We start from the raw sequence: 17,552 nt of genomic DNA on the forward strand, positions 1-17,552 counted from the left end.
CTTTGCATAGCACTATGTTCTTCGCAAGGTAAAACACAACCATAATAATAAAAACATACAACACTAACAATGGGATTTCTATGTAAGCTTGTAATTGGGATAATTGCGACTTTTATCCCACAATTGCTAGTTTATTTCACTCAATTCTGACTTTTTATCTCACAATTGTGTGATATAAAGTCAGAATTGCGTGATATAAAGTCGCAATTGCGTGTTTTAAAGTCAGAATTGCGTGAAAAACTCCCAATTCTGACTTTATTTCATGCAATTCTGACTTTATATCTCCCAACTGCGTGTTATTAAGTCAGAATTGTGAGATATAAAAATGCAATTCAATAAAAAAAGTCAGAATTTAAAGTTTATTTCTCGTAATTGTGAGTTTATATATCACAGAATTCTTACTTTATAACACACAATTCCGACTTTAATCACGCAATTGTGAGACAAAAAGTGAAATTGTGAGATAAAAAGTCTTTTTTTTTTCATTCTGTGGCAGAAACAAGCTTCCATAGATTTCACACAATGTCAATTAATATTGATATGAATATATTCAAAAGCTTTTTTGAGGCATAATGACTAAAAGCACCAACACTGCACTGACTGTATAGTGTGTCACAAGACCAGCACTAGAAGATCTTAAACTACAAACTACGAACATATTTTGACCAACAACCAGGAAAAAATTAAGGCGCCAAGCACTTTATAAACTAAGATCAGTCATTTGTTGAACTGGCAGTCAGTGTAGATCCATTAAAACCACTGTAATAGACCATTTGGGTCTTAGACCACAGAATAAAAGAATAAAAAAGATCATTTTAAAGTTCATATCTCACAATTCTAGGAAAGTAAAATCACAATTGCGAGATTTTTTCCCTCAGTATTACGAGAATATCCCGCAAGTCTGACTTTTGTCCTCAGAATTGTGATATAAACTCATAATTCCAACATTTAAAGTCCAAATTGAGAGATATAAACTCGCTATTACGAGAAAAAAAAGTCACTATTGTGAGATAAAAATGTTCTAGGCTTAACTGTTATTTCATGCTGTAACTATAGGGTTTATATATTATGCTCCCTATGAATTGCATATGTGAATATTATATGTGGATTTATTGTTTACATCAAATTCACACTTTAAAATGAGGGTAAACGTCGCAGTGTGTCGGTTTAATGCCTGTGTTTGACTTTAAAGGGCATCTTTGACGACGGTATTCTGTAAAAATGATGATTCTGACATCCAAAGGCACAAGAAAACATTTTTTTCTCTTATTTTGTGGATCTCGCCCGCTTTCCTCCACGTTTTTGTGGAGTATTTGTGGAGCTCTCAACTTTTATTATTTTATTAGCACTCTGGCTGATGCATTTTGTATCCATTGCAATTTAGATGAGACGAGAAAAGATAAATGCATTAGCATCATCCAAAGCTAAAAGAACAAATCCTGGCATCCTTCACTAACGTCACTTTATTTATATGAGATTTAAAACTCAGATCACAATCCAAAAACGACACCCAGATTTCTTTAGTTTGTTCTTAAAATATTGAGGATCATCAAAGCTGGTCGATTCAAATCTCTAAATTCAGATTTGAGTCGTCATAAAGCTTGTCAATTAGAGCAAAGCTAGCTAATGATAGCCTTACTATCTAAAACACTTTAAATCACTAATGATCTCACCAAACCAGCAGCATTAAATTGCCTCTCATTATCGGAGCGCACACACACACACACACACACACACACTCCCTAAAAGACAATAGCTTACATAATGGCAGCCAATGTTACGCCTTTAAAAGCTTCTACATGTAAGATGGTAATTTACACGAGCGGCGGCGTACGGCGCGCAGAAACGGCCCATTATGAGGCAGGATAATTTGCATTGGTGTCAAGGTTATTGGGGGTAGCGTGTAACTCCGTGACACTATCAAACACACTCTCCCCGCGGGAGGAGGGCGTTTTCAATTTCTGCTGGCTTTTGGCCAAAGGGACGGCAATCAATTTAGCCCAGAAGTGGGACAAAAGAAACGGACGGCCCGCGGCGAGGAGATGGTGAACGCGTTATTTTTAGCCCTATTCTCTCACCTCCACTTAAAAGCAGAGCATGATGGGAATATAATATTAAACACTGGGTTCTGGCTGAGCGAGCAGGTACAGAAGAGGAGAAAATGTGTTTCACGGTCTCAGAACATCTGAAGGGTTTGATTTCTAATCATCATTTACATCACACAGGATTCAGAACATATTGCTCACTTTTCTTTCTGATGCAAATTAAACATACAATTAAGAAATACACATTGTTCACAGTTCTGTGTTTTCATTAGAGATGCAAACGTTAGACAATCTGTTGACTTTAAACCCAACAGGATTCAGGATTCATCCAATCAGAATCAGAGTTTTGAGACTTTGGTTTCATGAAGATGTTTTTACACATATTCATTCATTAGATACAAATCTTCTGATTTGATACACATGCTGAAAAATCAAGACGAAGCAGCTTTCATTCGCCATATTATACAAACAGACATTACGATACGATCACTAAAACATTTTATCATTGAATTTCCTGAAGAAAAGAAAACAACAACTATAATCGTTTCACATGATCCTTAAGAAATCCTTCTAATATGCTGATTTGCTGCACTTACGCTGCTTCATATTTTTGTGGGAACCATGATACACGACCATTCAAAAGTTTCAAGGATTTAAGATTTTAAAAAAGGAGAATTAATACTTTTATTCAGCAATGATGCATTAAATTGATCAAAAGTGACAGTAAAGACACTTATAATGCTACAGTTTTTTTTATTTCAAATAAATGCTGTTCTCTTGAACTCTCTATTCATCAAAGAATCAACCGTTTTCAACATTGATGATCATCATATTAGAGTGATTTCTGAAGGATCATGTGACACTGAAGACTGTAGTAATGATGCTGAAAATTCAGCTTTGATCACATGAATAAATTACGCTTTACTATATATTCACATAGAAAACAGTTATTTGAAATTGAAATAATATTTCACAATTTTTACAGTATTTTTGATTAAAAAAATGCAGCCTTGATGAGAAGAAGAGACTTTGACTGGTAGTCTGGATCATTAAATTACATTAAATGACCACAGCAACTGACCCAAAAAAGGGAAACATGTTAAACATTTTATGCAAAACAACACAGACTAATGTTGTGTGACAGTCAAACGGATCACGTGACCTCGCAGATGGAAGATTAAAGACGACTCAAACGCAGCTTGATCCGATGTTCGAGGAGGAGTGAGGGGCTGGAAAAGAGACCGGTTCACTGTGAGAATCGTAGGGCGTCTCAGACAGTGCCTCGGCCCCGCATTCAGCCGCTCCGACAGAACTCACACAGCAAAGCTCCAGCTCTGAGCGTCCAGTTCCCCTCACGGTTCTCAACGGATCCGCTTTCAGATATTCAAAGCACGAGGGATGTTTTGTTTCAAGCAGAAAACTTTCCAATTCAATCCAGTAAAACATTTGTCACCGGCGCACACTGAACAATAGAGCAAAATCAAACCTCTTTGTATCTGTTCAAAGGGCCAAATGCCACGAGCGCCCTGCGATCTCCTGCGACAGTCATTGTGTTTGTGCAACACACAGACAACAATGCACACCGAGAGTGTGGGTAAAGAACGAGCGCATCGAGAGGCCCAGTAATTAACACAAACTAAAATCAACGTGAGTTCAAAGAGACAAGGTAAAAACTGTGTTGGCTGCTAAAGCTCTTGTGCATGTGTGTGCATCAGTGTGCATGTGAGTGCATGAGTGTGCATGTGTGTGCATAAGTGTACAGATAAAATTGTATGCGTGTACATGCGTGTGAATGTGAGTGCATGTGTCTGTATGTGTGTATATGCGTGTACATGTAAGTGTATGCGTTTGCATGTGAGTGCATGTGTGTGTATGCGAGTGCATGTGTGCATGCGTGTATATGAGTGCATGCGTGTGTGTGCATGTGAGTGCATGTGTGTATATGAGTGCATTTGTGTGCATGTGAGTGCATGTGTGTGCGTGCGAGTGCATGTGTGTGCGTGCGAGTGCATGTGTGTGTGCATGAGTATATATGAGTGCATGTGTGTACATGTGTGTATATGAGTGCATGTGAGTGCATGTGTGTATATGAGTGCATGTGAGGTGCATATGAGTGCATGTGTGCATGTGTGTGCATGTGTGTATATGAGTGCATGTGTGTAGCATATGAGTGCATGTGTGTATATGAGTGCATGTGTGTGCATGTGTATATGAGTGCATATGAGGTCCATATGAGTGCATGTGAGGTGCATATGAGTGCATGTGTGTATATGAGTGCATGTGTGTGCATGTGTATATGAGTGCATATGAGGTCAATATGAGTGCATGTGAGGTGCATATGAGTGCATGTGTGTATATGAGTGCATGTGTGTATATGAGTGCATGTGTGTGCATGTGTATATGAGTGCATGTGTGTGCATGTGAGGTGTATATGAGTGCATGTGCGAGTGCATGTGTGTATGAGTGCATGTGTGTGTATGCGTGTAGTTACCTGTCGGCTGCGTGGGTGCTGTGGGCATCTGACTCTGAGGGCTGCTGTATGGCATCGAGCCCACGGGCCGGTACGGCTGTCCAGACACTGTGTACTGACTGGGTGAACAGTAACACGGTGCCATCTGTGACAAGAATGACATGACGTGAACTTCAGTGATGTACAGAAGCTGATTCACACAAAACGCCTCCAGGCGACGCAACTAGAGTCACTGAACCCATGACAGCTGAAGTCTGTCACTTCTGCACCATCGATCTGGGGAGACCATGGCCCATCCTGATACTCACACTCACGAAGTTCAGCGGCCTTAACACACACTAAACACACCATCTCTAATAACGCTTATTTGAGTCTATGTTTCTCCCATCATTCATCATGTTCAGGAACAAAAAAATGTGCAATGCAGAGGAAAACAAAGTAAGTTAAATTAATTAGATATTTATAGAAGTTTGTTTCCACCATGGAATAAAAACAAAAAGCTAATTGTGACTTTTTATCTCAAGTTTATAAATCACACAATTCTGAGACAAAAAGTCAGAATTGCGAGGTATAAACTCAAATTGTAAAACGTTGAGTTTATAACTCACAATTCCAAGGGGAAAAAATCTGAATTGTGAGATGTAATAATGTTTATAATTTGCAATTATGAGATATGACCTATCAATTGGAAGGAAAAAAGTCAGAACTGTGAGCCGAAACTCGCAATTAAAAATGTATAATTTGAAATTACGAGATATAAACTGGGAAAACAAACAAAAAGTGTTGCACATTGTATTGGTGCAGAGGTGAGATTGAGTGTTTTTTTTAGAACATTTGCAAATGCTTTTTTTCCCACTTAATTAGAAGCATCCCAATTTCATAGGAACTACTAAACAGACATTTAGACATTTATTTTAAAGTGCAATGCACTAAAGCTAAACATGTAGAAAAAGCTCTGTACAAACTTTTTGTGGCAAATATGGCATGTAATCAAGAGGTCAAATGCAAAAAGTGTTTGTATAGGGACAGAACACATGTGTTGGCATTAGTCGCTCTGACTGTGTCCCGCACCTGCTGCTGGATGAAGCTCTGCTGCTGGTTGACGGAGGTCGCGTGCGATGAAGGGAACGTGGGCACGTTCTGTCCTGGCGAGGGCATCATGTATCCGGCCTGATGAGGCGCAGGCGTCTGGAGAGACACGGGCGACGGGTAAACGACTGCGTGAGCGTCACGGGTGTCTCCCGACGCCTGCCGAACCATCATCATGTGACTGAACTGGGCGCTCAGATTATCCTGCTGACAGAAGATTTTGTTTCATAAAGTATTTGCAGTTTGTTTTCAGAAGTGAAGAGAATCAACTCTTTACATGCCTGTAATTTGCCACATTTTACATGATTATGGTTGCTATTTTTATGAGCTTAATTGCATCAATTTGATCAAAGTATTGTGTTAACATGAGTCAACAGTTTAACACGTGTCAACTGTTGCTAGCTAGACGGCCAAAGCACAGATGAGATGACATGTTCTTGCTTTTACTGTAACTATTAGGCTTTATGAATTTGCTTTTTGTGCCCCATTAGAAATGGTAAGAGACGAGACGCTTTTCTATTCATAGAATATTAATTCCAGCATCTGCTCCTCCATTAATTATTCAAAGCATCTCCCACTCTTTTAATTAGTCATTAAGGGATGTTTACTGGCTGAGGGAGGTCAAGAAAAAGAGGTTATGGTGCGTGTCCGAGTGAGCCATGATTGGTTTGAGAACGTTCCTTAAAATACTGAACCCTGCAGCTTTGCTATGTGCTATTGATGTGAAAGCATACGATGATGGAGTCAAGAAGTTGAGAAATGCACAAAGCGGTCGACATCAGAGAGAGAGAGTGCAAGAGAGAGAGAGTGTAAGAGAGAGAGAGAGTAAGAGAGAGAGTAAGCGAGTGAGAGATTGAGAGTGAGAAAGTGAGAAAGTGAAAGAGTGAGAAAGTGAGAGAGAGAGAGAGAGAGATGTAGGTACCACAGTGAACTGCTGGTTAGGAGACACTGTAAGGATCGGTGGGTAAGACACCGTGGACGGCTGGACAGACCAGAGAGGCTGAAGACATAGAACAGGAAGAGGAAACACACACACACACACACACACACACACACACACAGGAAGAAAATGGATTTAGTCCCAGATGTACAGGATGGAAAAAGTCAGGGAATCAGGAGAGAACGTGCAGATGGTTTATAAAGTCAATCAGTGACACTGATAAACACAGATTAATTTCCCAAACCTAAGAACATTAATGTGGCTCTTAGAAAATGTACATGTCCTTAAATAAATCCATAAAATTAAGATTCATCAGAGCAAATACGTCCCATAATCCAGCACATCTAACCTAAAGACTGCCTCTGAACACCAAATCAAACCACTGGATTCATTAGTAAACATCAGCAATACTAAACTCACCTGTGACATGACGTGATTGGTGGGCTGGTGCTGCTGGTGAGCGGCTGGAGGCGGAGCTACAGATGATTGACACCTGGAGGCCTGTGAGGTCATACTGGGGTTGTAGACAACAGCACTGCTTTCAGGGTTCAGGAAAGGCTGACCTGCGATCAGTCAAGAGGATTGTAGATTTACAGCATCTTTTATATGTTTTATATATTTACGGTAGGAAATTTACAAAATATCTTCATGGAACATGATCTTAATATCCTAATGATTTTTGGCATAAGAGAAAAATTTGACCGATACAATGTATTGTTGGCTATTGCCACAAATATACCCGTGCGACTCGTGACTGGTTTTGTGATCCAGGGTCGCATATTAGCAAATTTCATTGTTTATGTAGTAGTAAAAGGTACGTATATTATCGCCCAGCTCTCAACTATAAGCATGAAGATATTAATAAACATTACTATCATGATTTTTGTGTATTGTGAGTATGAGTATTGTGAATGTGCTTTAGGAATAAATTGACTTGACTTAACGCTAATGTCCAGTATCGGCTCATTTGTTCACACTGAGAAAGATGAACCGCACTAGATTACGAACAACAGTGCAAATGAGCTAAAGTCTGAATATAACCCTGTAAATGATGACAAATGCAGCACATAAGAAGGCACTGAGCTCCACAACACGATCTCACATCCCAGAGGCCTCGGCAGAAGTAAGAAATTTCCCATTTGCAAACTCCGTAAAGAGGTCAATATGCAATTACACACCGGCGCTGCCTGGTGTAAATGCATTAGCGCTGGCCATATAACGTGACCTAGCGGCCGCATGCATATTTTAAGGTCTCCAATGAAACAATATTTTACACGTGCGTCTGGCCCCGGACACATCACAAATGGCTTCATTAGGAGTTTGCCAGCAGGACACTGTGGATGTATTTGCTGACTGAAGTCTGAGGTTGAAAATGACCTTTATAAAACGTTTATTTTTATTTTTTATGATCACTATGAAGAGGAGATTTTAGGGCTCTATTATTATCATGTTTTAATCATTCTGTTTTAAATCATAAATCCAGAAAATAAATTCTGAAAATACAAATCATAGAGTCCTATTATTGTAAAAAATATATATATATATTAGATATATATATATATATATAATAATAATAATAATAATAATAATAATAATAATCTAAGAATTAGGTTGTTAATGATTTATTAATTAAATTATAAATTAAATTTACTAGAAATGCTTTTTTTTTATTATGCAATTTTAATTAAACAATTAAAATAAAATCAAAAAATTAAAATAAGATTTTTTTTAAACAAAACAAAAATCAGCCCAACTATTGTATTAAAAAAGTTGATTAGACATTATTTTTGATTATTAAAATTTCAATTAAACCATTAAAATGAAATCCAGAAAAATTACAAAAGGAAAGCATGGAATTTGGGAGGAAGAAAAAAAAAAAGGATTTTGAGACTAAATCAAAGATATTTTTTAGGGCCCTAAAAATGTTGTTAAATTTCATAAGTTCCATGATTTCAATTAATTAGACATGCTTTTTGATTACTAAAATGTACTTTAAACATTAAAACAAGAGTCAAGAAAAATTAAAACGGAAAAATGAGGGCCCTACGATTTACAGAGCATCTATTAAAAACTTTGACCTTTCAGAAGAAAATAAAATCCTCATTACGAGCCCAAACAGAAATGTACCGTAAAATCCCACCATCAATTCAGCATCAATGTTTATGAAACGACAGTCTGAGACACACAGTTAAGATCAGGGTTAGTGGAGGATATAAAGACATGCATATCGAGAGAAATCAGTTGCACAGGGTTTACCAACCTGTATGTGGGTTGACCAGGATACTTCCGGCCGGTATCCCTGCGGCTTCCAGGGGAAGCAAATAGTAGCTAGCATTAGACGTAGACGCTGGCGGCTCATAGCAAACGCTGCTACTTGCGCTGACAGGAGGATAGCCCATCGACTGCGTTAAAGCCACGGCAGAGGGAGGCTGGGATCGAGAGAGCGAACCCGTGGACGAAGCTACGCTACTACAAGAGTCAGAACCTAGAGAGAAGTAACGACAGGAGCCTTAAAGGGATAGTTCACTCAAAAATGAAAATTAGCCCATGATTTACTCGCCCTCAAGTCATCCTAGGTGTATATGACATTCTTCTTTCAAACGTTATATTAAAAAATGTCCTGGTTCTTCCAAGCTTTATAATGGCAGTGAATGGCCGTTTCTGTTTTGAAGTCCTTAAATGAGTATCCATGAATAGATGCACTTTTATGATGGATAGATGCACTTTAATGATGGATAGATGCACTTTTATAATGGATAGATGCACTTTTATGATGGACAGATGCACTTTTATGATGGACAGATGCACTTATGATGATAGATGCACTTTAATGATGGATAGATGCACTTTTATGATGGTAGATGCACTTTAATGATGGATAGATGCACTTTTATGATGATAGATGCACTTTAATGATGGATAGATGCACTTTTATCATGAATAGATGCACTTTTATGATGGACAGATGCACTTATGATGGACAGATGCACTTTTATGATGGACAGATGCACTTATGATGGACAGATGCACTTTTATGATGGACAGATGCACTTTTATGATGGACAGATGCACTAATGAATAGATGCACTTTTATGATGGATGGATGGATGGATGCACTTTTATGATGGACAGATGCACTTTTATGATGATAGATGCATTTTAATGGTGGATAGATGCACTTTAATGATGGATAGATGCACTTATGGATAGATGCACTTTTATGATGGATAGATGCACTTTTATCATGGATAGATGCACTTATCATGGATAGATGCACTTTTATGATGGATAGATGCACTTTTATCATGGATAGATGCACTTTTATCATGGATAGATGCACTTTTATCATGGATCGATGCACTTTTATGATGAATAGATGCCCTTTTATGGTCAAAACAGAAACGGCCATTTCACTGCCATTATAAAGCTTGGAAGAGCCAGGACATTTTGAAAGAAGGATGTCATATACACCTAGGATGACTTGAGGGTGAGTAAATCATGGGCTAATTTTCAATTTGGGTGAACTATCCCTTTAACATAGCAGCGGTGAGAGCGATCGCTCGTGAATTCACTGGGGATCGTGGAACATATTGGCAAAGGAAGCGCTGCAGTTATTAAAACACTGCAGAATATGGAAGTGTAGAAAGCAAGGTCAGACGAATTTCAACAAGATGCTCAATTCAATTTCATTTCTAATTACCTCAGGGACCGAAGCAATGGAAGAAGAGAATAATTGTATTAGCCTGAGAATGACATATTAATTAATTTCTGATTAATGTCTCGGCTCATTTAGCAATTTACTTGTTTCTTGTCTCTTCTCTCAAATATGGGATGTTTTTTTTTCCCATTTGAAATGAAAAGCACTAAACGTGTTCATGTCTCAAATGCCGTACAGGCGGAGGACGGTAATTTACATAAGAGCTACCGTTCAACAGTTTGGTTATGATTCTGGAAGAAGTCATCTTTTCTGCTCATCAAGGCTGAATTTATGTGATCAAAAATACAATTATTTTTTTTCAAATATTATTAAAATTTAAAATAACTCTTCTATGTGAATATATAGTAAAGTGTAATTTATTCCTGTGATCAAAGCTGATTTTTCAGCATCATTACTCCAGTCTTCAGTGTCACATGATCCTTCAGAAATCATTCTAATATGATTTTGCTCAAAAAAACTTTTATTATTATGATCAATGTTGAAAACAGTTGACCTGCTTCAGATTTTTGAGGAAATCATAATGCTTTTTTCATGATACTTTCATGAATAGAAAGAAAGAACAGCATTTGTGTGAAATAGAATCTTTTGTAACATCATAACTGTCTTTACTGTCACTTTTGCTCAATTTAATGCATCCTTGATGAATAAAAGAAAGAAAAAAAACATTTGTTAACATTAGTTAAAATGAACTAAGAGTGCAAAATACTTTCTAAAGCATTGATTAATCTTAGTTAATGTTAATTTCAACATTTACTAATACATAATTAAAATCAAAAGTTGTATCCGAGTTCATATGTTATTTCATGGTTTAACTGGTTCATGAACTAACAATTAGCTGACATTAACAAAGATGAATAAATACTGTAAAGGTATTGCTGTAACTAATGGTCGTACTAAGGTCTTAAGTGTCAATGAAAAAATTTGTACTGATCCCGAACTTTTTAAGGGTAGAGTATTAACGATCACCAATGAATTCAGAGGATTGTTAATAAAAGTGAATTTCAAAGCATGCAGTGAGATACAGATGAGCTGGAATAAAGCATGCGGTTACGAGCAAGAATAAAGAGCATGAAATCATCAGAGGAAGAGGGGGTCAACAATCTCAGGGCTCGACGCTAAGGTCGGGACACTGGTTCAAATTTTAACTTCAATGGCCTCACCACAAAAACATTATAAAGAAATAAAATAAAATAGTTTCCCATTTCAATACCACCGCAAAAACTACTAGTCTAACTAATATAAATCTCAAACATCATTAAAGACGAGTAAACAGTCAGTAATAAAATAAGAACAAATAACCAAATTACAAGCAATGGCACGGATACATAAAATAGAACAATAATACAACTTAAATAAACAGTGCTTTTCAGGTAGGTCTAACCTATCAGGTACAGAACCTGAATAAAAGCAATCAAATGCAAAATTACACTGCATAGTATAAATTAAATGTATATAAATCCTTATTAAAGATAAGAAAGTGAGAGATTTTCTCTTTGTCTTTTATTGTTGAACATTAATGACAAAGACAGTATCAGGAATATTAGGCTGCTGTCACTTTAAGACATAATGCATGGATCAAATATACTGATACACAAGTGTTTTCTTTCTCAACTGTTAATGTTCACTTAAGATATAACCGACTCTTTACTAGGACACGCGCCACATTTTGACAATTTTGTGTGTATTTATCAGTTTAAGTGCAGAGAGACGCGAGAGATAACTCAATCCAGTATTCACGCTGGCTTTCAAACGTGCTTTCACAGCATGCGAGTAGTCTTTAGTGTCCTCTTCTGCTTAAATGTTTAAAGGGTTAGTTCACCTAAAAATATTAGTTCTGTCAGTAATTACTCGCCCTCATGTTCTTCCAAACCTGTACGACTTTTGTTCATCTTCGCAACACAAATTAAGATATTTTTGATGAAATCCGAGAGTTTTCTGATCCCTTCATAGACAGCAACGTCATTACAACTTTCAAGGCCCAGAAAGGGAGTAAAGACATCGTTAATGTTATTAATGTTATGAAGCGACAAGAACACTTTTTGTGTGCACTTTTTGTGACTTTATTCAACAATTTCTTCTCGTATGTGTCAGATCTCCTACGCTATTCTCGTAGTAAATGCAGTTAAGCACTTCCTGGTTCTAAGTCAGAATGCCGCTAAATAGTGGTTGAACCACTGTAGTCACATGGTCTATTTCAATGATGTCTTTACTACCTTTCTGGGCCTTGAAAGTGGTCATTATATTGCGGTCTATGGCTGGTTCAGAAACCTCAATCAATAACTGGCAGAATTTTCATTTTTGGGAGAACTAACCCTTTAAATTAGCAACTGATGCAAAAACTGATGCAAGTGTTAAACTTTCATGACAATGTTGCACTGGCCCGATCGGGACACTAACACTTCCGTCAACTGTCCCGAGCGTCCTTATTATCGAGGTCTGAATCAACAACTAAAACTAATAATCTTCTGTTGTCTTGTATTCATTACTTCAATGAGCTCATCTGCCTTAAATTAATACATTTTTTGCTAAATTTGATTTGCATATGTACATTTCTGAAATGCATAACGGTAACACATTGCAATAAGGTTCATTTAGTTAACATTAGTTAATGTATAAACTAACAATGAGTAATACATGTGTTACAGTATTTATTGTTAGTCCAGCTGGTCATTGTTTGTTCATGTTAGTTCACAGTGCATTAACTAATGTTAACAAATACAACCTTTGATTTTAATCATGTATTAGTAAATGTTGAAATTAATATTAACTAAGATTAATGACTGTTGTCGAAGTATTGATCATTATTAGTTCATGTTTACTAAGCTAGTTAACTAATGAACCTTATTGTAAAGTGTTACCTGCATAACTTAGTCTGATAACAGATCACTCTAAACTGTAATGTGGACTCATGCACTTTCTGTAAAGCTGTATATTGTGAAAAGCGCTATACAAATAAATGTGAATTGAATTGAATTGTCTTGTGATGTCACTCACCTGTCTTTGAGAGCCGGCCCACACTCTTGCTGCTGCTGGAGCTGTCGCCGCGGGTCAGGACCGGGATGCCACTGAAGCTGCTGGCTTTGGTCATGGCAGGCTTCAGGTTGCGGTTCGAGCTGTCCGAATCCGTGCTGCTCCACGGACGCGGCTCTGAAAACCTGGCCTCGTTCTCGGAGCTGCTCTGGCGGCTGTTTGCCGACCGATCGTCTTTCAGCCTGCGCGAGAACATCGGACAGCTTTATTAGCTGCGTTTCCATTACCATTAAACTGCGCAAATTGAAATTGCGAATTGAAAATACACCCAATGGAAACACGTTAAATTTCGCAAAAAAGTTTTTACGCTCGCATGAGGAGGTTTTTCAGGCAATTCGAAAAAGAAATATTGCGCAAAACTGCAATGGAAACAGTTTTTGCGCATTCACAGGTCACCTGACGTAGATGACGCGGTGTGTTTGAACAGAATAAAAGACAGAGTTCTTCATTAAATTCATAAAAGACAGAAGAATTACAGGAATAATGGATTCTAAACCTCAAATAAATGCCACAATCAAGACCTCGAAGCAGAAACGAGTGAGAAACACCCAGAAAGTCCTCATATGAGCCGCTCACAAGTATAAGGGTCTTTCCTTGCCATTAATGATTGGATAACATGCCTACTTTTCCTTTTTTATTAATAATAATGGCCGGTGGCTGGGATATACGTAAACCTGCCAACATCCGTCGCCATGATTTTTTGGATTGACTTATCGCAAGAGGAAAAAATTTACGTTTTAGTCGTATAACATCGGTTAATGGAAACGCCGTCATTTCGCAATAGTTTTTTGTCGACATTTAGAAAAAAGAATAAATAAGAAAAAAAATACAAGAATAAATAAATAAATAAATAGGGAGGGGGGGGGGGTAAAATAATAAATCGCAAAAGTTTTGCGCAAATCTGTAATGAAAGATCAGAAGTTTTGCCTACACAAAACAAACAGCTTCAATTCACTTGCAGGTATTGAGAATATGATGAACGGCAGTGATTACCTGAAGATCTGCCGTCTCTGCTGTATGTTGTTACACATCTCGTCCTCCTGAATCCTGGAAAACATATCGCTTATTATTTGACGTTCAACGTGATTTATTATGGCAGTACGGGCAACTTAAGCTCAAGTCAGCCTTATTTCTACAGCGCTTTATACGATACAGATTGTTTTAAAGCAGCTTTATAGTTATAAACAGGAAAATCAATGATGAAAATGTCATCAAATATGAGACAAATTAGCAGCTCTACAAAAAACAAGTGTCGTTATTCAGTTCAATTTAGCTCAATGTTGATTTAATTCAATAATATCAGTGTTGCAAAGTTCAACAGTTACGAAATTAATTCAATTCAGCTGTAAAGCAGCTCTACAGATAAGTCAATTCAGTTCAAGTTTTGTTCTCATCTGGTTGAGTGGTAAATTTGATAATATCGCTGAATATTAAGTTTATAGTCAAATCAAATACTGTCTGGCACCCATTTACTCCCATAATGTAAGCATAATATTTCTGAGTGATGCATGATATTTAATAAGAACAAAAACTGTAGGGCGGGACTTGATTTTCTCTATGTTGTCTATTCCTCTTAATCTAGTCGTCTAATATGACATGGTATATTACAAATGTTGTACGAATTGCTTTTGTTCCTTTTTTGCAAGTCGTTTTGAATAAAAGCAAAACTAAATGCATAAATGTAAATACTCAGTTCAGACTATGAAACACACATCATTAGGCAGAAGCTTTAATCCAAAGTGACTATATGTGACCCTGGACCACAAAACCAGTCACATGGGTCAATTTTATGAAATTGAGGTGTATACATCATCTGAAAGCTGAATAAATAAGCTTTCCATTGATGCATGTTTGTTATGATAGGACAATATTTGGTCGAGATACAACTATTGAGAATCTGGAACCTGAGGGTGTAAAAAAAATCTAAACATTGAGAAAATCTCCTTTAAAATTGTTCATTTATGTTGGCGATTGTGCTGCATTCACTCACAAAAATAAATGTTTTATATATTTACGGTAGGAAATTTACAAAATATCTTCATGGAACATGATCTTTACTTAATATCCTAATGATTTTTGGCATAAAAGAAAAATCAATAATTTTAACCCATACAATGTATTGTTGGCTATTGCCACAGATATACCCGTGCGACTCGAGACTGGTGACGTGATCCAGGGTCGATATTACATTTCAGTTCATGCATGTCCTGGGAATCAAACCCATGATCTTGGCGTTGCTAGCGTCATGCTCTACATGTGCTTCCCCTAAATTCTGTGTCTCTCGTCTTACACTCACCTTTGATCCAGCGGGAAGGCGTCTAAACCCTGCAAAAGAAATTCAAGGCTGTTAAAATTGCATTTCAAAGACCCATAAGCACACGATCATGTAGCCGTTAATGCATCTTACATCAGCGAAGATCCTTTCTCGCACCTTCTGATATTCCTCCTCGCGCTCCTCGATTGACTTGCTTCTCCTGTCCTCTTTTAGTTTCATCCGCATCTGAAACACACAACTCTCTTTAAACTTTCCCTGCAGTTTATGAAGCATTTCATTACGTTATTATGCGATAATAATAACCATGTTGGCTTTATTAGCAGCTCTCCACCTACCATGTTGTCGTCTTTGTCTACGCTGGAGTTGTCCCGTTTTAAGATGTAGCGCTTCTGGAAATCATCCGTCCTGTCGTCTTTGATGTGTTCGGAAAACTTTTGATCTGGTCTGCACACGTCGGGGGGAACAGAGAGAGAAACACAAATGAGACACTTTCCAGGAGAAGCGCTGTGTTTACACGGCCGCTTTATTCCGTCACATACACAATCCTATCTCAAATCCCTCATAATTACGTTTCTGCTCTAAAACTCATTTCAAAAGGATCAAACGCAAAAGACGCCGCAGTCGCTCACATCCGTGTATTGCTGGTTTTGTTGATGATGACACATTTCCCGGTTTGGTCGACGTTGTGGTCTAAGCCGAAGTAAGCAGAGACTCGGTGCAGGAGCATTCGGTGATAGGAGGTCATGGGCGGAAACTTTCTCCTCTGACACCTGGAACATACAGAAAACACATCATTTAAACATTTGAACAAATCATTAAACTGTTAGAGTTATATACATTTGATTTAATTGATTAATTTGATTATTAAAATTTAGTTAAACAATTAAAAAATAATGCAAAATATATTAAAATGGATTCATTTAAACATTTTAACAAATCATTAAATTGTTAGAGTTATATACATTTAATTGATTAGATTTTTTATTATTAAAATTTAGTTAAACAATTAAAAAAGAATCCAAAATATATTCAAATGAAAAAATAAAAAAAATAAACATTTTAACAAATCATTAAATTGTTAAAGTTGTATGCATTCAATTGATTAGACAGATTAGGCTTTTGATTATTAAAATTTAGTTAAACAATTAAAAAAGAATCCAAAATATATTAAAATGGAAAAACCGGAATTTTGGAAAATAAAATGGAGTTTGTGAAAAAAATAAAATGGATTTCACAGGGCCCTAAAATTTAACCTTTGTTAAACTTTTTAATAAACTGCTGCTATATTGTGTACATTTCATTATTTTAACGTATTCTACATGCTTTTTGATTACTTGCATCAAATTTAATTTAAACAATTAAAATGAAATCCAGAAACATTAAAACAGAAAAAAAATTAATTTTGGAAAAAAATAAAACAGATTTCATAGCAGCAATGAAGGACTCACTCGTTATTACTGATGAAGTCGAGGATGTCCTGTTCCAGCTTCAGCAACATCATTCGGTCCCTGTCGATAAACGTCGACGTTTAGCCACAATGATTCAAAACGGGAAATATAACTAGCACTTTTCACAACAGAGTAAAAAAAAAAAACTAAAACAAATGTTGAATAACCACCTCTAGAGGTCAAATGAAGTATTACACATCAAATTTAACAATTAATCCGTAATAACTGTTCCATAGTCAAAGTTATGTCCCTTGTTGTTCTGTTTTGTTTTATTTTTATTCATTGTTTTTGGTTTCAGAGCATTGTCTGCACACTGGTCAGCTGTGGTTGTTCTTAATTGTGCTTTATAAAGATTAAGATAGGCACTGGTTAGTGGACAGTGCGCTCACAGGGGTCAAAGGTGTCTGACCTGGGGTTGTTCTTCAGTGTGTTCGCCAAGAACTCGTGCAGGTCGATGCCGGTGGAGTCCGTGTAATCCTGGCTGGAGTCTTCAAAGAGAGGAGAACAAGTTCATTTTTAACACGTTCACATTTTCTT

The 17,552-nt window shown here is 37.0% G+C and overlaps 1 protein-coding gene across 20 annotated transcripts in view; it reads right to left on the reverse strand.

Moving 5' to 3' along the window:
* The window catches only part of LOC308691978 (R3H domain-containing protein 1-like), a 60,655-nt gene that overhangs the window by 15,101 nt on the left and 28,002 nt on the right, over positions 1–17,552 (reverse strand). For 3 of the 20 annotated variants that reach the window (XM_081367627.1, XM_081367621.1, XM_081367623.1), the window contains 12 exons: positions 17,425–17,503; positions 17,016–17,075; positions 16,197–16,337; positions 15,903–16,011; positions 15,700–15,792; positions 15,589–15,617; positions 14,286–14,339; positions 13,257–13,474; positions 8,805–9,029; positions 6,965–7,107; positions 5,587–5,811; positions 4,537–4,660 (listed from right to left, as the gene is read on the reverse strand). In XM_081367627.1, the coding sequence (XP_081223753.1) occupies positions 4,537–4,660; positions 5,587–5,811; positions 6,965–7,107; positions 8,805–9,029; positions 13,257–13,474; positions 14,286–14,339; positions 15,589–15,617; positions 15,700–15,792; positions 15,903–16,011; positions 16,197–16,337; positions 17,016–17,075; positions 17,425–17,503 (1,500 nt within the window). Of the gene's footprint in view, positions 1–4,536; positions 4,661–5,586; positions 5,812–6,526; positions 6,605–6,964; positions 7,108–8,804; positions 9,030–13,256; positions 13,475–14,285; positions 14,340–15,588; positions 15,618–15,699; positions 15,793–15,902; positions 16,012–16,196; positions 16,338–17,015; positions 17,076–17,424; positions 17,504–17,552 lie in introns of all 20 variants that reach the window. The other 17 variants (XM_081367609.1, XM_081367624.1, XM_081367622.1 and 14 more) reach the window with 7 other exon arrangements.

Source organism: Scardinius erythrophthalmus, assembly GCF_964197995.2.
Source record: "Scardinius erythrophthalmus genome assembly, chromosome: 6".
In the NCBI taxonomy this organism is placed as follows: Eukaryota; Metazoa; Chordata; class Actinopteri; order Cypriniformes; family Leuciscidae; genus Scardinius; species Scardinius erythrophthalmus.